This window comes from Hypanus sabinus, chromosome 4, assembly GCF_030144855.1.
Source record: "Hypanus sabinus isolate sHypSab1 chromosome 4, sHypSab1.hap1, whole genome shotgun sequence".
Lineage (NCBI taxonomy): Eukaryota > Metazoa > Chordata > Chondrichthyes > Myliobatiformes > Dasyatidae > Hypanus > Hypanus sabinus.
Window position 1 is genome coordinate 147,953,085 of NC_082709.1, and position 22,682 is coordinate 147,975,766.

A 22,682-nucleotide genomic window follows, 5' to 3' on the forward strand; every position below is an offset into this window, starting at 1 on the left:
TGAAATGGACAATGAAAAACAAGTACTAATTTTGCTAAGTGCATGAATTTAAACGTATACAGTTTGCTTCAAAGTTTGACTGATCCAACCAAACCATCTGAAATGAGCTTTGCTGATGTTGTCAAAGAAATGTGGGAACATTTAGAACCGATGCCATCGTTGATCGCAGAACACTTTCAGAAATGGAATGAGAAAGAAGGGGAGTCCACTTCACTGAAAGTGGCAGAATGGAAGAGACTATCTGAACGCTGTCAGTTCGGCAATGGTCTTAATGATGCACTGAATGATCATTTAGTTTGTGGAATCTTAAAGGAAGCATTCAAAAAAATGGATCCTAACTAAAGCACAACTTGCTTTCAAAAGGACAATTGAAATCATTCTTTCAATGGAAACTGCAGACAGATGCAATTGAGTTATAGTCAGGAATGAAACAGTGTGTGAATAAAATTGCAGCATCAAAACAGAAACCATCCTGGATGAACAAATAGTTTAATCATTGTGACAAGGGCTCACATACACCAGGCAAATACAGGTTTGAGGGTGAAAATTGCAGAAAATGCAACAAAGAAAATGAAACACATACAAAGAGCATGTCTGGCAAACAAGGATAAATAGATTGCACAGGGAAGATAAAAAGATAAACAGTCAAGTTGCAATTTCAACATGAACACTAATCTACATGCTGTTGATGAAAATTCTGATAATGATGACTGTAACTAGGATTGTGTGGCCTTGAGATTTACAGTATGAAAATTAGCAACACCCAGAAGTGAATGGCAAATTAATTAAAATGGAATTAGATACTGATTCAGCTGTTTCAGTCATTCCACAAAATGAGTTTGAAGGGCATTTCAAAGATACTGAACTGAAGTCTGCAGATATTCAACAAAGAACTAATACTAAAGAAAACACAACTGCTGTGGGAATGACATTTTGAACTATGAAATACAACAACCAACAAGCAACACTGAGTTTGTATATAGTAAAGAATAGAAGGACCAGTATTGTGGGGGCCTGATTGGAGATCCATCCACAGTTTGCATGCTACATCCTCTGCAATCAAGGCATATGAAAGCGTATTAAGGAGGATACTGGATGAGCCACAGCAGTGTTCAAACATATCAAGGGTAAAATAGTGTTAAATGAAAATGTCACACCCAAATTTCACGAAGTCTGACCAGTTCCTTATACTATCAGTGATAAAGTAGCCAGTGAGCTAGATCACATGGAGGCAAAAGGAATTCTTTCCAAGGTTGAATGGAGCCCATGGGCAATGCCACTGGTTCCAGAGGCCACATAGAATAGGTCTGTCAGAATCTGTGGTGATTTTAAGGTCATCATCAACCCAGTACTGAAAGTAGATCAATACCCTCTGCCCAGGGTAGAGGATATATTTGCAAACCCTTCTGGAGGAAAACACTTCAGCAATGCGGACTTAGTTGAGATCTACTTTCATATGGAGATGGAAGAGGAGCCCAAAGGTTTTCTCACCATAACTGCTCACTAAGGGTTTTATCACTATAATAGGCTTATTTTTGGAGTAGCATCTGCACCTGCACTCTGGTAGAAAGCTATGGACCAGGTGCTACAAGGCTTCCCAGGCACTCAGTGTTACCTGGATGAATCATTGATACTGGTAAGGATGACAAGGAACATCTCCAAAATCTCTAGATAATGTTAAGAAGATTAGAAGATTATGGGCTCAGAGCACAATGCAACAAGTGTAACTTCTTTCAACCAAAGATCAGTTACTGTGGTTTCACGAATGATGCACAAAGATTACACAACTGTGCTGAGAAAATTCAAGCAGAAGTAATTGCCCTGAGGACAAAGGAAGAGTCAAGGTTGCTATCCTTTTTAGGATTTGACAATTGCTAGCAGGTTCCTGTCAAACCTGGCTACTGTGCTCCACCCCTTGAACTCATTACAGCTGATTAGCCAAAAGGTAAAGGAAATGATGATATCAGACACAGTACTCACACATTTTGATCCACATGGTCCAGGGAAGCTTGGCTCTGATATCTCACCTTATGGTACAGGTGCTGTCATGTCGCATGTGATGAGTGATGGAAGTGATGCTCCATAGCCTTTGCATCAAGTTCCCTTACCGCCATTGAGAAAAATTACACACAGATTGATGGAGAAGCCTTGAATTTGGTTTGGGATGCAAAACATTTCAAACAGCACTTGTTTGGGAGAGGGTTTACCCTCATTACTGATCATCAACCACTAGTGTCCATTTCAGCAAGAATACAGAGGTGGGTTCTGTTTCTTTTACAAGGTTGAATTCAAGAGAATGACTAAGCTTGGAAACACTGATGGTTTGTTCAATTTACCCTTAGGAAAGGAAGTACCGGAAAAATTTACTAAAGAGACACTCCTCTTGATCTATTCTCCTTAATGCAAAGCAATAGTCTCCTTATTACGGTAGAGACAATTGAAAGGGAAACCAGAAAAGATCCCACAATGTCTCATCTCTACATGGCCACTAAAAATAGCTGGAAGATGCAACAGAAATGCCAGTTTCCCCATTTTTACCAGTGCCAAGATGAACTTGCTCTTGATTAAAGTTGCCTTATGTGGGGATTGAGAGGTGCTGTACCAATCAAGTAGAAAGCTGAAGTATTGGATGAACTACATGCCTGTCATCTAGATGTGGTTAAAATGAAGGCATTGGCTCTAACTTTTGTCTGGTGGCATGGGATAGATCAACAGATCGAGCAGCTTACCATGTACTGTACAGGATGCCAACGTGTCAAGAAGATGTCAAGAGCAGCATCTCCATCCGTGGAAATGGCCTGCGTTGGCCTGCAATTTGTGTGGATTTTGCCCGACCAGTTATGGGCACAAATTTCTTGGTAGTAGTGGATGGAGCTGAAAAGTGGCCAGAAGTGTTTCCAATAGCCTCCACTATAGCCTCTCGTATATTGAGAAACTCTTCACAATTACTGGTGTTCCGGGGTGCTTAGTCAGTGACAATGGACTACAGTTTGTGAGAGAACAGTTTCAATCATTCCTACAAATGAATGGAATAAGACATATTACATCTGCTCCATACCACACAGCCTCAAATGGCTTGACAGAAAGGTTTGTCCAGAGCAAGCAACATGAGCAGAATGCACTTCACTAACACTGAACCAGAAGCTCACCAAAATTCCTCTTTGCATTTTGCAAAGCAACAACTCCACAAGCATCTCACCAGCTATGCTGTGCCTGAATTTGAGGGAGAGTGCAGAGACACACACAGAGGGTATTCAACTGAACTTTATTGATAACACTGCTTGTACAGTTTGTGATATCCTCCCATGTGGGAGCAGCTAAAAGAGTGGCATAGGATTAACCCATTAACTACTACAACATCAGAAAAATCAGAATCAGGTTTATTATCACCAGCATGTGACATGAAATTTGCTAACTTAGCAGCAGCAGTTCAATGCAATACATAATCCAGCAGTGAAAAATAATAATAATAAATTACATTTTAAAAATAATAATAATAAGTAAATCAATTACGGTATACGTATATTGAATAGATTAAACAAATGTGCAAAAACAGAAATACTGTATATTAAAACAAAGTGAGGTGGTGTCCAAAGATTTAATGTTCCACTTAGTAATTTTATGACAGAGGGGAAGAAGCTGTTCCTGAATCGTTGAGTGTGTGCCTTTAAGCTCCTGTACCTCCTACCTGATGGTTACAGTGAGAAAAGGGCATGCCCTGGGTGCTGGAGGTAATTAATAATGGATGTTGCCTTTCTGAGACACCGTGCCCTGAAGATGTCCTGGGTACTTTTCAGGCTAGTACCCAAGATGGAGCGGACTAGATTTACAACCTTCTGCAGCTTCTTTTGGTCCTGTGCAGTAGCCCCTCCATACCAGTGTTGCAGCCTGTCAGAATGCTCTCCACAGTACATCTATAGAAGTTTTTGAGTGTATTTGTTGACATGCCAAATTGCTTCAAACTCCTAATAAAGTATAGCTGCTGTCTTGCCTTCTTTATAACTACATTGATATGCTGGGACCAGGTTAGATCCTCAGATATCTTGACATCCAGGAACTTGAAACTGCTCACTCTCTCCGCTTCTGATCCCTCTATGAGGATTGGTATGTGTTCCTTCGTCTTACCCTTCCTGAAGTCCACAATCAGCTCTTTCGTCTTACTGACGATGAGTGCCAGGTTGTTGCTTTCTTTCTTTTTCAATCTTTTTATTAAATTTCATATATAAAAAAACATAACATAGTATTGTATTAAATAGGTTATGAATATATTAAATTTAAAATTAAATTAGTAATAAGATGACAATATCTTATTAAACTATCAGCAAAAAATGAAGATTGTACAATAATCAATCTAACCTATATTAATTATACATGAAAAAGATTAAAGGTAATCATCAAAAGAAAAAAAATATAAAATACAGGAAAAAATGTATATTAAGAAATAGAAAAAAAAATAAACCTAAACTAACATGGGCAATAATACCAGTTTATATGAATATAATAGTGTCAAAAACTCCGGAACTCCATACCAGAACAGAATAAAAAGAGTAAAGGTCTGGAATAAGCCAAATTAATTCATATGAAAGTATCGAATGAATGGTCCCCAAGTTTCTTCAAATTTAATTGATGAATCGAAAATAGTACTTCTAATTTTTTCTAAACTCAGACAAGAAATAGTTTGAGAGAACCACTGAAATGTGGTAGGAGGATTTACTTCTTTCCAATTTTGTAATATAGACCTTCTGGCCATTAATGTTACAAAGGCAATCATTCGTCTAATTGAAGGGGAGAGTCGACTATCATCTTCATTTGGCAGGTTGTTGCTGCGGCACTACTCCACTAGTTGGCATATCTCATTCCTGTACACCTTCGTCACCACCTGAGATTCTACCAACAATGGTTGTATCATCAGCAAATTTATAGATGGTATTTGAGCTATGCATAACCACACAGTCATGGGTATAGAAAGAGTAGAGTAGTGGGCTAAGCACACACCCCTGAGGTGCACCAGTGCTGATCATCAGTGAGGGGCATATGTTATCACCAATCTGCACAGACTGTGGTCTTCTGGTTAGGAAGTCGCGGATCCAGTTACAGAGGCCCAGGTTCTGCAACTTCTCAATCAGGATTGTGGGAACGATGGTATTAAATGCTGAGCTATAGTCGATGAACAGCATCCTGACGTAGGTGTTTGTGTTGTCCAGGTGTCTAAAGTCATGTGGAGAGTCATTGAGATTGCGTCTGCCATTGACATTTCATTTTTCAATCTTTTTATTAATTTCCAGTAAAACAATATACAAATCAGAGGAGAAGTTCAGCAAACAGATAATATAAAAGACATAAAGAATAAAGAAAACAATAAAGAAAAGTATATATTGTCAAAATCAGATAGGTTTAATGTTATGCTGTTATATATACAGTATAATAAAAAAAAACTCCTCTTAACAAATCGTTAAAAAAAGATTGGAAAATTTTATTTATATAAAGGAAATAAAACCCGCTAAACTAAATAGGAACAAAAAAAAGAAAAGAAAAGTAAGATTGGGCTGTCCATTTGAGGATAAAATTTAAAAAAAGAAAAAGAAAAAACACCCTTCCAGTCACCTCCGAACCTTCACGGATAAGGATTTCCCCCAAAGAGAATAACGGAAATAAATAAATAAATAATAAATCAAATCATTTGAAAATATTGAATAAAGGGTCACCAGACTTGCTCAAAATTAAAAGATGTATCAAACGTCTGGCTTCTAATTTTCTCCAAGCTTAAACATGAGATAATGGAGGCGAGCCAAAAGAAAACAGCAGGTGGATTAGATTCTTTCCAGTATAACAAGATGGCTCTCCTGGCCAGTAAAGTTGAAAAGGCTATCACATGTTGAGCGGAAGCAGATACTCTATTTACTCCCTCTGGAATAATCCCACAAATTGCCGGAAGTGAATTGGGTTGAACATCCACATCTATAACTCTAGATAGTGTTCTAAATACCTCTCTCCAGAAATTAGTTAAACTTACACAGGACCAAAACATATGAGTTAGAGTAGCCACCTCCACGTTACATCTGTCACAAATAGGGCTTATATTAGGAAATATATGCACCAATTTATCTTTAGACATATGGGCCCTATGTACTATCTTAAACTGAATTAAGGAATTGCGTGCACAGATAGATGAATTATTAACAAGATAATAAATTTTATTCCACTAATCATCTGAAAGTGAATGTTGAAGTTCTATTTCCCAAGTGTATTGAACCTTATCATTAGGCTACATGTGAACATTCATTAACTGTTTATAAATGATAGCTATTAATCATTTTTGAAATGGTTTAAGCTGAAAGCATTAGCCAAATTTGAAGAATAGGCAAAGAGATAATTCGGTAAAAAATCACGTAAGAAATTCCTAACCTGTAAGTATCTAAAAAAAATGTGTTAGAGATATCATATTTATCCATTAACTGCTAAAAAGACATTAAACAATCCTGTAAGAACAAATTTTAAAAAATTTTATTCCCTTGGTTTTCCATATTAAAAAAGCCTTATCCAGAGTTGATGGTTTAAAAAAATTAGAATAAATATTACTAGAGAGTAAAAAATTATTAACTTCAAAAAAATCTATGAAACTGAAACCAGATTTTTCAAGTATGTTTAACGATAGGGTTGAGAGCTTGTCTGCCCGTTCTGGAGAATGAAAAAGGAAGGGGAGCTCCTAATAAAGAAGCTAAAGAAAACCCCACTACCGAATTTTCCTCCAAATGTAACCATGGAGGGTGATCCTGGTTATCTATATCATAAATCCAAAAAGTAATATAACGAATATTAAACGCCCAATAATAAAATCTAAAGTTTGGTAGGGCCAGTCCTCCATCTTTTTTTGATTTTTGCAATAAATGTTTCTTCACTCTATAGCTTTTGTTATTCCAAACATAAGACAAATACATAGAATCTATTTTATAAAAAAATGTTTTTGGAACAAAAGAGGGAACTGCTTGAAATATATATAAAAATTTCAGTAAAATAACCATTTTTATAGCATTTATTCAACCTATCAATGACATCGACATAGGCAACCATTTAGAAAGCACTTATTGAGTATATACAATTAGAGGGGAAAAATTATACATATATAGGTCCTTAAAATTTTTAGTAATTTTATACCAAGGTAAGTGAAATGTTTTTTAGCAATATTAAAATCATAATAATCAGAATAATTATTAATAGGAAATAATTCACTTTTATGTAAATTAAGTTTATATCCAGAGAAAATACTAAATTCTGTAAATATAGATAGCATAAAAGGAAAAGATTTCCTAGGGTTTGAAATGTAAACTAGTAAATCAACTGCATACAATGAAACCTTATGTAATTTATCCCCTCTCTTAATACCCTGCACAGGATTAGAATCCCTAAGGGCGATAGCAAGTGGTTCTAAAACCAAATTAAATAATAAAGGACTAAGAGGACATCCCTGGCGGGTTCCTCTATATAATCTAAAATAAGGAGACTTTTGATTATTAGTTATAACTGCAGCCACCGGGGTATGGTAAATCAATTTAATCCAGGAAATAGATCCCGAGCCAAAATTAAACCTCTTCAAAATCTGAAATAAATAAGGCCACTCCACCCTATCAAAGGCTTCCTCCGCATCCAGAGATACAATACATTCAGATTCTTTGACTGAGGGGGAATAAATTATATTTAACAATCTTTGAATATTAAAATGTGAGTACCTATTTTTAATAAATCCTGTTTGATCATTTGAGATAACATTAGGCAAAATATTCTCAAGTCTATTAGCTAGAATCTTGCAGAAAATTTTAAAATCTACATTCAATGAAGAAATAGGTCTATAGGATACACATTCCAGTGGGTCTTTTCCTTTTTTAAGAATCAATGAAATTAATGCCTCATAAAAAGTTTTTGGGAGGTTCCCAGAGGATATGGAATCAGTAAATATTTGATGAAGATGTGGTATAAGCATTTCATGAAAAGTCTTATAAAATTCTACTGTATAACCATCAAGTCCCGGAGCTTTCCCTAATTGCATAGAGGATATAGCCTTGGCTATCTCCTCTTGTTTAATAGGTGCATCTAATATATCAACATCTTGAGTCAAAATTTGAGGTATATTTAACATTTGCAAAAATCTATTCATAGTAATAGTATTATCAGAGAATTCAGATTTATAAAGATTAGAATAGAAGTCCATAAATATCTTACTAATTACATAAGGATCTAAAGTTTCAATTCTATCTGGTCTACGAATTTTTAAAATCTGTCTTCTGACCATCCCAGCCTATAACTGACCCGCCAAAAGCTTAGCAGATTTTTCCCCATATATGTAAAATAAACTTTTGGATTTAAAAATTTGCTGTTCAATGGGAAAGGTCAGAAGCAAATCATACTGTGATTGAAGTTCAACTCTTTATACAGGTCCTCGGTAGGTTTAACTGAATACGCTTTAGCTATCTCTTGAATTTTGTTAATAAGCACTGACAATTCCGCTTTAGTTTTCTTTCTCAAAGCTGCTGAGTATGAGGTTATCTGTCCCCTAAGAAAAGATTTCAACGTGTACCATATAACCAGGTTTGACATTCCTTCAGTTGTAGTAAATTCAAAATATGTAGAAATTTGCTCCTTATTAAAACTAACAAAAGCTGGATCATGTAACAATACAGGATTCAATCTCCACTGTGACATTTTCAAAAAGCTATCTGAAAGCTTCAGGGTTAACTTTAAAGGTGCGTGATCTGAGAGCGCAATGATGTCACACACACACTCAACAACGGAATATAACAAACGTCTATCTAAAAAAAAGTAATCATTTCGAGAATACTTATGATGAACGTGTGAGAAAAAAGAGAAATCTTTGTCATTGAGGTGTTTATATCTCCAGATATTGACCAGGCCATATTGTAATAAAAAAATTAATACAGGCTGCCGCTTTATTAGGAAGCAACAGATTGGTTGATGACCTGTCAATCGCCGGATTTAAACAATAATTGAAGTCACCACCCATGATCAACTTATATTCTTTTAAATTCGGTAGCTCAGAAAGAAGTTTCTTAAAAAAATCAGAAATATCTACATTAGGTGCGTATACACACACCAGAGCTACCTTTTGCTCGCATAATAAACCAGTAACAATTAAATATCTTCCAATCGAATCAGTAATAGTATTAAAGTGTACAAAAGGGATTTTGGGACTAAGAAATATAGAAACACCTCTTATCTTACTATCTAACTGCGAATGGTACAAAGGTTCTTTCCAAAATTGGAAAAATCTGTCCTCATCTTGTTTCCGTATATGATTTTCTTGTGCAAAAATAATATCTGCATTAAGTATTTTTAATTTCTTAAAAAATCTTTTTACGCTTAATGGGGTGATTAATACAGTTTCAGTTCCAAGATATGATATTAATTTTATTGACATCCACGTTTAGAATTGAATTTAATATTATATAAAAGAAATGTTACACAAGCACAGATTAAACCAAAAGGTGTGGGGACAACCAGAGGGAGTGACACATTTACGAGAAAAAAATCCATCAGAAGAACTGCCCAATCAAGAAAAAACCTACTCTAATACCCCCCTCCCCACTTCCGAAAGATATGAAATCCAGCGACCAATAGGCTGGCCGCATGCTAAACTTATAACCCTTGACTCTATTCTCCATTTTGCAGCTATGTATTAAAGCAAAAATCCCACATAAAATAGCCATAATAAAAAGCCCAAACAAAGTTCAACTACTACCATGTTATGTCTAACAGTAATAAAAACATAATCAGCAACGGCCATCTTAAAATCAACTGAAGTATCTTAATCACATATTCAAAAAAGAATAAATCCGAGCAAATAATATTACAGAGAGAGTTCTTTCTCTCGAAAAAAAGAATAAATGAATATATATATATATATATGTAAGAAACCTAAAACTACATTAGTATTAAAACAAATAAAAGAAATAAAAAGATAATACACGACAGGTCCTGTATGGACCATTAGAGTATAATACTATAAAAGTTCTCTACAAAACAGTTATGTATATACTAAATATTAATAAGTAAAATAAAGTTTAGTCAGCCACGTCCCATACCAGAGACTAAAAAAAGCATAGAATAGACTTAACTCAGAAGATCCATAAACATCTCATACACCAAAGTACTTCAGAATTACCTATTGAGTAATTGAATTAACTTTAAGATTTTATTCAGTAGGCTTAACTTTAAGATTTTTAATGAGAATCATAATGAGAATAATAATTTAATGATTTTTAAAAGGGAGATATGCTGTGGCCGGAGAAACCATTCCGGAGCCCAATCTGATCAGGAAGGCATGCAAGAAGGAAAAGTGATGGGAAGAGAAATGCTCATGGTTTCATCTGCTGGATAGAGGCTTGGGACAGGGCCAAGGAGGAGGAGGGTTGGCTTGACTTCACGAGAAGATCCCGACATTTGCTCAGAAAGCAGGAGATAATTATTATTGATAATAACTCAATACCAGAAATTCTGAGAACTTGGGAGCAGCCCCACATGAGAGGAAGGAAATGACCCTACCAAGAAAATGGTGAAGTGAAATGCAACTAAAAATAGGAAAATAGCAGTCATTGTTTAAGATCTTTTACATTAGATTGTCCTCCTGCTTTAGAAACTGATCTGTTTCCATAATCTGAGTTTATGTTATGAATTCTGTGGTCACTTCTGTTCCACATGCTTAGCTATTTTGGTGTTACTGCACCTGAGAGTTTAAGTGCTTTGTCTCCATAATGCTACTGTCTCTGAGTTATCTCTGTTTCATTTCCACACAATGAATTAAGCTGCTACTTCAATGCGATAAACTAATTTAGTTTGACTGAAATGTTTGCAATTTCCTGTCATCAAGCATTAACCGGAAAAATACCATTTCTAACAATTATGGAATTGTACAAACTTCCTTGGCAGTTAGCTTTCTACTTCTGTATCAGTTCATCTAAGGATCAAAGACATTTAGTATATAAGAACTGTATTCCTGAAATAATCAAAGATTGAGGGGTAATTTGTTTTGCTTTTGAAATTAGCACAGGAATAGATAAAGAAAAACTATTTTCTCTCGTGTGGGTATCCAAAGGCCACAGCTTTACATCAGAGAGTAAGAATGTGCTTCTTCACACAGAGGGTAATGGAAACCTTGAATTCTCTTCTCCAGGATGTTGCTGAGGCTTACACAGCAGAAAGTTCAAAACTGTGATGCTTAGAATAATGCTAGGTATGGCAGAATCATTATGTTTAAATGGAGTTAAAACTCCAGATAAATGATCATCCCATTGAGAAATTTTCAAATATTTCTTATAGAATACATATTCTGTAAGGTTGATAAAATTTAGTAATGCATGTATATGGCGTAAAATTGCTCTCCCCATTGCTATAAGACTAAAATACATCTTGTTTAGAAGCTACTGTGCCCTATAGTTTAATGAAAGTTCACTCAGGATACATTACAACTGATGGCTTCAGTGGCAGCTCAAAATGGCACAGGCAGCAAAATCTGTTGAGAAGAAAAAACACTACCTCTGAAGGTATGATCCTACAATTTGCTTGTCATACTACTCCAGGAGAATCTATGTGGTGATAAGGGTAATGCTGGGGAGATAATGGGGACAAACTCCCACTACCAGTTAAATGCTGGGGAGAAGTGGGGATCTATTAAATGCCGGGGAGATAATGGAGATAAGCTCCCACTACCTATTAAATGCTGGGGGAGATAATGGGGACCTATTAAGTGCTCCCAATGGTGTGTGCCTCAAATAGCCTCTGACAAACAAATCCAACTCCTGGCCTGCATGTGTGCTTTAGCTAGTGGAACTATTTCTACTGACAGGAGAAAAGGCAAAGGCAAGTTACTGGCGCTTGAAAAGCAGTTACTTCGGGCAGATGGGGCTTATTAGCTGTGGTTGGCAGCTCATCTAGGAGAAGGAAAACTCTGATCTCAAGCCTCCCCTGCCTTGCAGCTGTACCTACTCATGGGGAAGTTTCAGGAGTAAACCCTAAGGAAAATTCAGGAGCTGTAGACCCTAAGGCAGTCCTATGTTGATCTCAACGCTGTCTAGCAACTCCTGGGATGCTGTTGGTGCCAAACTGTAGTGGTCTCAGCCGTTCCTTTGTATTCATCAGCTGCATGGAGAGGTACAGTCTGCTGCATGGGCATCAGCTTGCTCTCTGGATCATACTGGCCTGGTTTGCTTGCGTACTGGCACAACCAAGTTGCAGGAATTGTGTACAGGAACATCTGCGCTGAGTGTGGATTGGACACTCCCAGGTCCAAAAGGCAAGTACCTGAGAAGGTAGTGGAGAATGACGGGTACTGGCCAGCCAACCAGACATAGTAATACTGGACAAGGAACAGAAGAAAGCAATAATGATACATGTGGCAATCCTGAATGACATCAAGAAGAAAGAATATGAGAAGCTGGAGAAATACCAGGGCTTGAAAGAGCAGATAGAAAGGATGTGGAAGGTTAAGGGAGAGTGGCTCCAACAAGTCCCAGGAACAGCATCTGAGATCTCATTCCAGAAGAGTGTACTACTGGGAACAGCAAGGATAGTGTACCAAACCCCTAAGCTCCTAGGCCTCTGGTAGAGGACCCAAGTGAAGGAAAAACACACATACATTCCACCCATAAGGGGTGAGAATAAAAGTATATATACACATATGTATGCTAAATAGTACAACCTCTATATGGACATCCACAGTAAATTTGAAACAGTCCCATTCAGGCCTAAACATTTAATCGCTGCGGGGGCTGTCTTACTATTGAGGGATAGCATCTTTTCTGACAAGGGGGAATTACTCTGCTTGGCAAGTGAGACATGGCTGTGAAGGAGTCTCAGGTAGGGTCTCAGGTCTCCTCTAGGTGGTTGTAGGAGTTGACTCTGAGACTGCAGGAAGTAGTTCTGACAGCTCTAGTCACCTTTCTTCTGAATGTGTTGGCATCCCAAACAGTGCTTGGCAAGCATCGTTGGATGACATGGATCAAGATGTGTGAGTACAGTGCCTGATGTTACCACTTCCTTTACATTTTGGAAAGCCACCTCACACTGCTTTGTCCATTGCCATTTCTTGCTGATGTGTAGTAATGAGTTGAAGGGGTGGAGCATGGGAGCCAGGTTTGGCAAGAAACTGTTATAGTAATTGATAAATCCTAACAAAGACTGCAACTGTGACACATCCTTTGAGCTGGGGTGGGGCATCCACTATGGCTTCAATTTTCTCAGCATGCTTGTGTAAATCTTGTGCGTTAATGGTGTGACCAAAATAAGTGATATTGGTTTAAAGAATTTCCTCTTGTTGTGTCACACTCTGAGCAAACAATCTTCTAATCTTTTGAAAACTGTCTTGAGATTTTGGGGCTGTTATTTGTCATCCTTACCAGTAACAATGATGTCATCCAGATAACACTGAGTGCCCGGGCAGTCTTGCAGCTCCTGGTCTGTAGCTTTCTACCAGAGTGCAGGTGCAGATGCTGCTCCAAAATTAAGCCTAATATAGTGATAAAGCCCTTTGTGAATGTTTATGGTGAGAAACCCTTCGGACATTTCTTCCACCTATATCTCTCGGTAGGCCTCAGCTAAGTCGACTTTACTGAAGTGTTTCCCACCAGAAAGGTTTGCAAAGATATCCTCTATTCCAGGCAGAGGGTATTGATCTACTTTCTGTGATGGGTCGATGGTGATCTTAAAGTCACTACAGATTCTGACAAACCATTCATCTTGGCTACTGGGACCACTTGTGTTGCTCACTCAACCTTGGAAAGAATTCCCTTGGCTTCCAAGTGATCTAGCTCACTAGCTACTTTATCATGGATGGTATAAAGGACTGGATGGCTTTGTAAAATTTGGGGCGTCTTCACTTAATACTATTTTACCCTTAAGTTTTGAGTTTTCCGATTCCTTCCTTGAACACTGCTGTGGCATCATCCAGTACCTTTCTTAATTTGCTTTCAGTGGACTCTATTGCAGGAGTTGTGGCAAATAAATGGTGGATGGATCTCCAGTCAAGTCATTGTTGTCTCAGCCACTCACGACCCCACTATGCTGGTCCTTCTGTTTTTACCAGATACAAGCCCAATGTGGTATAGCGTGCAGATTAGTGCTCTATTTGAAATTACAACTTGACTTTTTATCGTTAGCTCTTCACTATGCAGTCCATTTATTTTTGTCTGCCAAAAATGCTCTTTGATTGTGTCCTACTTTGTGGCATTTTCTGTAAGTTTCACCTTTAAATCTACTTTGGTCTGTGAATTGGTCTGCATTGGTGTATGTGAGCCCTGGCCACAAGAGTACTATGATTTGTTCGGCCAGGCCAATTTCTGTTTATACTGTATGTTGCAATTTTGTTCCTGCTCACTTTCATTCCTGACTGCAACTAAATTGTGCGTCTGTCAGCTGTTTTCATTGATACAGCTATTTCAACAGCTTTTTAATATGTAAGTTGTGCTTCAGTTAGGAGCCGGTTTAGTATGCATTCTTGTAAGATTCCACTAAGGAAACGATCTTTTACTACATTACTGAACTGGCAATTCTCAGACAATCTCTTCAATTCAGCCACACACACTGAAATGGCCTCCCCTTCATTTCGATTCCTCTTATGAAACGTTTCAGTTCTAAATAGTCCTGCATTACTTTCACGATAGCAGCAACGCTCATTTTAGCTGGTTTGATTGGAGCAGTCAAACCTCAAAGCAAACTGCATATTTCCACCCGAGACACTCAGCAAAACTGGTACTTGTTTCTCATTGGCTATTCCATTGCCTTTAAAATACTGCTCAATTTGCTCAGTAAACACTTATTGCTTGTGCAGTTGCATGCATCTATCTCTCAGATGTCACCAGCCATTCTTTTAACTCAATGTCTATCTCTTGTGAAGAAGCATGTGCTACACTAGTTTTTTAAAGAAATTTAATGTCTTGTGGTGCTTTTTTAAACTCGATCGTCTTACTGTGTTTTTTTATCTCGAACATCTTGCAGCACTTCAACAGGTAGGTAGATGACTTGGGCTCATTTAACAATTCCTTGTTGCTACTTTTGTGTTTCGTAAATCCAAAATATAAAAACTAATTTTAAAAAAACACAGAGCCGTCTTATGGACGTTCATTTTTAATTTAAGCAAGGAGCACCATATGACATGATGGCATGATGACGTATGTTATTCATGTACTTTTACATATAACCTGTAATGAATTATTTAAATGAACAAGAATACTTAATCAAACATATTTACAATACTACTCAAATACCACTGAAATGTTAAATACATAACAGCTTGTATAATGGCTTTCATTCTCTTGGATTTCCAGAAGGCATTTGATAAGGTGCTGCATAAGAGACTTATCCAAAAGATAAGGATGCATAGAGTTGGAAGTGATATATTAGCATGGATAGAGGATTGGTTAACTAATAGAAAGCAGAGAGTTGGGATACATGGGGGTGAATCTGATTGGCAATCAGTGGTGAGTGGTGTACCACAGGGGTTGGTGCTGAGCCCATAACTGTTCACGATATACATTAGTGATCTGAAAGAGGGGACTGGGTGTAGTGTAGCTAAGTTTTCTGATGATACTAAATTGAGAGGAAAAGCAAATTGTGCAGAAGATATGGAGATTCTTCAGAGAGATGTAGATAGGTTAAGTGAATGGGCAAGGGTCTGGCAGTTGGAATCCAGTGTTGGTAAATGTGAGATCACTGACTTTGTAAGGAAAAATGTAAGAGCAGGTTATTATTTAAATGGTAAAAATTGCAACATGCTGCTGTGCAGAGGGACTTGGGGGTGCTTCTGCATGAACCGCAAAAGGTTGAATTGCAGGGGCATCAAGCGATCAAGAAGGCAAATGGGATATTGACTTTCATTGCTAGAAAGATTGAATTTAAGAGGAGGGAGGTTCTGCTGCAACTGTACAGAATACTGGCTAGGCCGCACTCGGAGTACTGCATGCAGATCTGATCTCCTTACTTGAGGAAGGATGTACTGGCTTTGGAGGAGATGCAGAGGAGGTTCACCAGGTTGATTTCAGAGATGAGGCACTTAGACTATGTGGAATGATTGAGTCGCCTGGGACTGTACTTGCTGGAATTCAGGAGAATGAGAGATCTTATAGAAACACATAAAATTATGAGATAAGATAGAGACAGGAAAGTTGTTTCCATTGATAGGTGAGACTAGAACTAGGAGACACAGCCTCAAGATTCGAGGGCGTAGATTTAGGATGGAGATGAGGAGGAATTGCTTTTCCCAGAGGGTGGTGAATCTGTGGAATTCTCTGCCCAATGAAGCAGTGCAGACTACCTCAGTAAATATAATTAAGACAAAATTGGACAGATTTTTACATAGTGGGGGAATTAAAGGTTATGGAAAAAGCCAGGTAGGTGGAGATGAGTCCATGCCAGATCAGCCGTGATTTTATTGACGGGCCAGATGGCCTACTCCTGCTCCTATTTCTTATGTTCTTTCATTAAAATGATTGCCAGGAATGCTAACATATTTTATGCTTTGCCAGTTACATGTGTAACAGTAGCCTACAGTTAAAAGATGAATTCTAAAGCTCTGAGCAATGAACTTTGCCAGTATCATGTGACTGCTAGTGACATGAATTGATATTCCAGCAATCATTCATTTCACATTTCTTCTTGTTCGAACTCGAGTACGGCTCATTCGAAATGAGTGAACACCACACAATGGCAGTCTGAATCAAAGCACAAGGCAATAGATGAGCTCTGATGTTCTAGTGTAACTCTAAAGAAAGAGCAGACCTCTCAGCAAATGTTAAAAACGAGTTTGCACATTACCAGAGCTGCTGCACTTGCCCACAATTTATTCTGCATGGCAGTGAAGCCCTCTGGAGCCTCTGTGAGAGGCAACAGGACTTCAAGGTCATGCTACTGACTGAAGGGAAGTGGATAGTAATGTAGATCTAAAGACGTCATGGGCTGAATGGTCCAGTTCTGCTCCTACAACTTATGATAGCTTATGGTTGTGTTATTATCATTCAGTAACTTATGTGCACTGGGATGAAGTGCTTTGAGCAGTTGGTGATAAAGCATATCACCTCTTGCCTGAGGAGTGACTTGGATCCACTCCAATTTGCTTATCATCACGAAAAGTCAACAGAAAATGCCATTTCATTGGCTCTTCACTCAACCCTGGAACATCTAAACAGTGAGGATATGTACATCAGGATGCTCTTCACTGACTACAGCTCTGCATTCAACACTATCATCCCCTCAAAACTAACCAATATGCTTCAAGACCTAGGCCTCAGGACCCCTACAACTGGATCCACAATCTCCTCACTTGCAGACCCCAGTCAGTTCGGATTTGAGTAGCAATGAGAAGGGGTAGCTCACTCAGGTTCGCCGATTGAGTACATAAGGCAGTGACACGTGGTCGTTTGGTGTTTTGAGCAGCAGCCAGTCAGGGATTGGGATTGAAAGGCAAGAACAAATTAAAATAAGGCAGCATAAGTAGAGTGACCTTTGTTGGAGAGGTCCTTGTTAGAGTGGGGTTTTGAGGCTTTAGCTCTTCGAGACTTCAACAAGGAGATGCTTGAGGAAGAGAAGGTGAAAAGCTGTAGGTAGATTCCCCCCTCCCCCCCCCCCCAGAGTTTATTTATTGTTTTTTCCTTCTTTACATTTGCTCAGTTAGAACAGTAGGGATTCCAGGAAGCATCGTTGAATGCTCCTCGGAAGGCAGGATGACCTCCAGTGTCCGTGACAACTACACCTGCGAGAAGTGCATCCAGCTGCAGCTTATAGCACTCCGTGTTAAGGAAGTGGACAAAGTCCAGATCATTCGGGAGGATGAGGGGGTAATAGGTAGGACATATAGGGAGAAGGTTACACCCAAGGTGCAGGATACAAGAGAATGGGTGACAGTCAGGAAAGGAAAAGGGGTTAAACAGTCAGTGCAGAGAACCCCTGTGGCCATTCCTCTCAACAACAGGTATACCACTTTGGATACTGCTGGCCAAGCAGAGGAAAGCCACAGCAGTCAGGTCTCTGGCACTGAGTCTGGCTCTGTGATTTAGAAGGGAAGGAGAGTGAAGAGGGAAGCTGTGGTGATAGGGGATTTATTAGTTAGGGGAACAGAGAGGAGGTTCTATCGATGAGAATGAGATTCTTGGATAGTGTGTTGCCTCCCGAGTGCCAAGGTCTGAGACATCTCGGATTAAGTCTTCAGGAATCTTAAGTGGGAGGGTGAACGGATAGAGGTCATGGTCCATGTAGGTACAATTACATAGGTAGGAGGAGTGATGAGGTCCTGCAAAGTGAGTTCAGGGAGATAGGTACAAAGTTAAAAGGCAGGATGTCCAGGGTTGTGATCTCAGGATTGCTACCCATGCCATGAGCTGGTGAGGTCAGAAATAGGAAGATTATACAGCTTATCACATAGCTAACTAGTTGATGTAGGAGGAGTAAATCAGGTTTTTGGAACATTGGGCTCTCTTCCAGGAAAGGTGGGACCTGTACAGAAGAGATGGCGTACTCCTGAATGGAAGGGGGATTAATATCGTAGTGGGAGGATTTGCTAGAGCTACACGGAGTGGTTTAAACTGGAGTTGCAGGGGGATGGGAACCAACGTGCCAGAACAGACAATGGAGAGGTTGTGGAGACAAATGTTGCTAAGCCCTCAGAAAAAGTCAGGAATCAAAGGGTGCAGCCAGTGTCCTGAGCCATGTATATTTCAATGCAAAAGTATCGTAGGAAAGACAGACGAGCTCAGGGCATGGATCAACATATGGAATTATGACATTGTAGCCATTAGTGAGATTTGGTTGTGGAAAAGGCAGGACTGGCAACAGTATTCTGAGGTTCCATTGTTTTCAACATGAAAAAGTGGGAGGGATTAAAAAAGCCAAGAGGTTGTCCTAACAGACAAGGTGAAAGATAATCCTGAGGGTTTCTACAGATATGTTAAAAGCAAAAGGATTGCAAGGGACAAAATAGTTTCTTTGGAAGATCAGAATGGTAATCCATGAGTGGAGGCGAGGGAGAGTCTTACATAAATACTTTTGCATCAGTATTTACTAAGGAGATGGACACAGAGTCTACAGAAGTGAGGCAAAGCAGCATTGACTTCATGAACACTGTACAGATTTCAGGGGAGGAGGTGTTTGCTGCTTTGAGGCAAATTATGGTGGATAAATCCCCAGGGCCTCACAAGATGTTCCCTTGGACCTTGTGAGAGGTAAGTGTAGAAATTACAGGGGCCTTAGAAAAGATATTTAAATCATTCTTAGCAAAAGGTCAGGTACTGGAGGATAAGAAGATAGCTAATGTTGTTCTGCTGTTCAAGTTCCGTTAATTCCTCTTATTATCCTAATTCCCTTTTCCCATGTTATCCTGGGCTCCTTGATTGTGGCACCTGATTCTCTTCTAAACCTACAGCATAAAAACCCCAGCTTTGTATCTACTCGTGGCCAGACTGTTGCTTCAGCCAGTGCAGTAATTCACATTCCCAGCTGCTTAGAATGGTGTGTTCTAAGTTATACTTAGTACTAAGGTTTACTTTTGAAATTCTGTCTCTCTGTGTCAAGATAAGTATTCTAAGTTTTATTTCAGTACCAAGATTTACCTGTGTAACTCTGTCTCTCCGTGTTAAGAAAAGTATTGTCTGCCGCTTGCTCCGTGTCAAGATAAGTTTTGCCCGCTATTTGTCTCCTGCTTGCCATTCAGCTCCAGCAACACCCTGTGTCTAGAAAAGCTTTGCCTGCCTCCTGCTCCTCTGTTCACCAGTGCTGTTTGCCTGCGTTAACCATGTCTCTCGACCACTTAGAATTATGTATTCTAAGTTCTGTTCCCATGCTGTTTGCCTATGTTAATTCTGTCTCTTGGCTGCTGAGAATTGTGTATTCTAAGTTCTGTTTCTGCGCTGTTTTCCGGTGCTAACCCAGTCTCTCCACCACTTAGAATTGTGTATTCTAAGTCCTGTTCCCATGCTGTTTTCCAGTGTTAACTCTCTCTCCATGTTAACAGGAGCATTGCATGCCACCTGTCTTCCCGTTTATCCTTCCACTCTGCTGTTCTCCTCAAGCCACACTTGCACCCTGGTCTGCAATCCTGCCTCCACCTCGTTCCACCGCCCACCTACACTCTCCGTTGGCTTGGTGGTTAAACGCCGCGTTCCCACCGTAATGACCGGGTTTCGATCCCCAGTCAAGCCTTCCATGCTCCTCTGCTTTCCTCTGCCTAGTCCTCGCTCCCCGGCCTTCCCTGTAACCATTGATAAACACTTCAGATTACTCTGTGTCCAGTGTTTGGGTTCACCCCATTCTCCATCGCAACGAAGAAAGGCTCTGAAAATAACCCAGGAAATTATAGGCTGGTGAGCCTGACATCAGTTGTGGGAAAGTTATTGGAAGCTAATCTACTGGACCAGATGAATGAGTATTTGGATAGACATGGACAGATTAGGTATAACCAATCTTACAGAGTTTTTCAAGTAAGTTGCCAGGAAAGTTGATGAAGACAAGGCAGTGAATGTTGTCTACATGGACTTCAGCAAGGCATTTGAAAAGGTCCCACATGGGAGGCTGGTCAAGGAGGTTCAGTTAGTCAGCATTCAGGATGGGGTAGTAAATTGGATTAGACACTGGCTTTGTGGGAGAAGCCAGAGAGCGGTAGTAGAGGGTTGACTTTCTTACCGGAGGCCTGTGACTCGTGGAGTGCTGCAGGGATCATTGCTGGGTCTGTTGTTGTCTGTCATCTATATCGACGATCAGGACGATAATGTGGTTAACTGGATCTGCAAATTTGCAGATGACACCAAGACTGGGGGAGGCGGGGGGGGGGGGGGGGGGTGGTAGTGGACAGCGAGGAAAACAATCAGAGCTTGCAGTGGGATTTGGACCAGCTGTAAAAAGTGGGCTGAGAAATGGCAGATGGAATTTACTGTAGGCAAGTGCTAGGGGTTGCACTTCAGTGGGACCAACCAGTGGCGCATGCAAGCTTGATTTCAATGGTTAAGAGGAGTTTGAGTAGGTAAATGGATGGTAGGGGTATGCGGGCATAGTTTCTCATTCTGACTGTCCTGCTGTTTAAGGCTCTATAAATAAACCAGGAAATTATAGGCCGGTGAACCTGATGTCAGTTGTGGGAATGTTATTGAAAGCTATTCAAAGGGACCAGATATGTGAATATTGGATATGAGTGACTTATTCTGATTGGGTCGATGGAAGTAGGCAGGTTAAATGATTCAGCATGGACTAGGTGAGCCAGGCCTGCTTCTGTGCTGTACTTCTATGACTCTGTGACTCTAACATCTTCTCCACAATAACCGTCAGCACAATTCCATATTTACAATGCTTCCTTTGAGCACACCACTTTCACAACTCCCTCCTTCGCATATTGAAGGTTAAAACTAAAATGCAACTCTGAACAGATATGGATATGGATTTCAGCAAGGCATTTGATAAGGTACCCCATACAAGGCTTATTGAGAAAGTAAGGAGACATGGGATCCAAGGGGACATTGCTTTGTGGATCCAGAATTGGCTTGCCCACAGAAAGCAAAGAGTGGTTGTAGACGGGTCATATTCTGCGTGGAGGTGTGCCTCAGGGTTCTGTTCTAGGACATGATGTTTATAAATGACCTGGATGAGGAAGTGGAGGGATGGGTTAGTAAGTTTGCTGATGACACAAAGTTTGGGGGTGTTGTGGATAGTGAGGAGGGCTGTCAGAGTTTACAGCGGGACATTGATAGGATGCAAAACTGGGCTGAGAAGTGGCAGATGGAGTTCAACCCAGATAAGTGTGAGGTGGTTCATTTTGGTAGGTCAAATATGATGGCAGAATATAGTATTAATGCTAAGACTCTTGGCAGTGTGGAGGATCAGAGGGATCTTGGGGCCTGTCTATAGTACACTCAAAGCAGCTGCGCAAGTTGACTCTATGGTTAAGAATGCATACAGTTGATGAATGAAGTTGATGAATGGCCTTCATCAGCCATGGGATTGCGTTCAAGAGCTGAGAGGTAATGTTACAGCTATATAGGACCCTGGTCAGACCCCACGGAGTACTGTACTCAGTTCTGGTCACCTCACTATAGAAACTATAGAAAGGGTGCAGAGGAGATTTACAAGGATGTTGCCTGGATTGGAGAGCATGCTTTATGAGAATAGGTTGAGTGAACTCGGCCTTTTCTCCTTGGAGTGATGGAGGATGAGAGGTGACCTGATAGAGGTGTATAAGATGATGAGAGGCATTGATCATGTGGATAGTCAGGTTTGAAATGGCTAACACGGGAGAGCACAGTTTTAAGGTGCTTGGAAGCAGGTACGGAGGAGATGTCGGGTTAGTTTTTTATGCAGAGAGTGGTGAGTGCATGGAACGGGCTGCCGGTGACAGTGGTGGAGGCGGATACAATAGGGTTTTTAAGAGCCTCCTGGACAGGTACATGGAGCTCAGAAAAATAAAGCTGTGGGTAACCCTAGGTAATTTCTAAGGTAAGGACATGCTCAGCACAGCTTTGTGGGCCAAAGAGCCTGTATCATGCTGTACGTTTTCTATATTTCTATATCCAGATCTGAAGGTTGGTTACTGAAGTCAATATTCAATTAATGTCATAATGCAAGAAAACACCCTAAAAGTCCCTCCTCTTGTCCCTCCTGGACAAAATAAATTTGTACTAGGAAAAAGCCAACCTTAAGGAGGATCT

At 39.6% G+C, this 22,682-nt stretch overlaps 2 protein-coding genes and 1 long non-coding RNA gene across 6 annotated transcripts in view; 1 reads left to right on the forward strand and 2 right to left on the reverse strand.

The window, feature by feature from the left end:
* LOC132393300 (uncharacterized) overlaps nt 1–22,682 on the forward strand; it is a 96,709-nt gene that overhangs the window by 32,522 nt on the left and 41,505 nt on the right. The window lies entirely within an intron of this gene.
* Nucleotides 1–22,682, reverse strand: part of LOC132393298 (uncharacterized) — a 113,426-nt gene that overhangs the window by 31,660 nt on the left and 59,084 nt on the right. For 2 of the 3 annotated variants that reach the window (XM_059968344.1, XM_059968348.1), the window contains exon 7: nt 2,350–4,202. The exons of the other annotated variant lie outside the window; for it this stretch is intronic. In XM_059968344.1, the coding sequence (XP_059824327.1) occupies nt 3,827–4,202 (376 nt within the window). In that variant the 3' untranslated portion in view covers nt 2,350–3,826. Of the gene's footprint in view, nt 1–2,349; nt 4,203–22,682 lie in introns of those variants that run through there. 3 annotated transcript variants of the gene reach the window in all.
* LOC132393297 (uncharacterized) overlaps nt 1–22,682 on the reverse strand; it is a 34,211-nt gene that overhangs the window by 6,205 nt on the left and 5,324 nt on the right. The gene's annotated exons all lie outside the window — the stretch shown is intronic.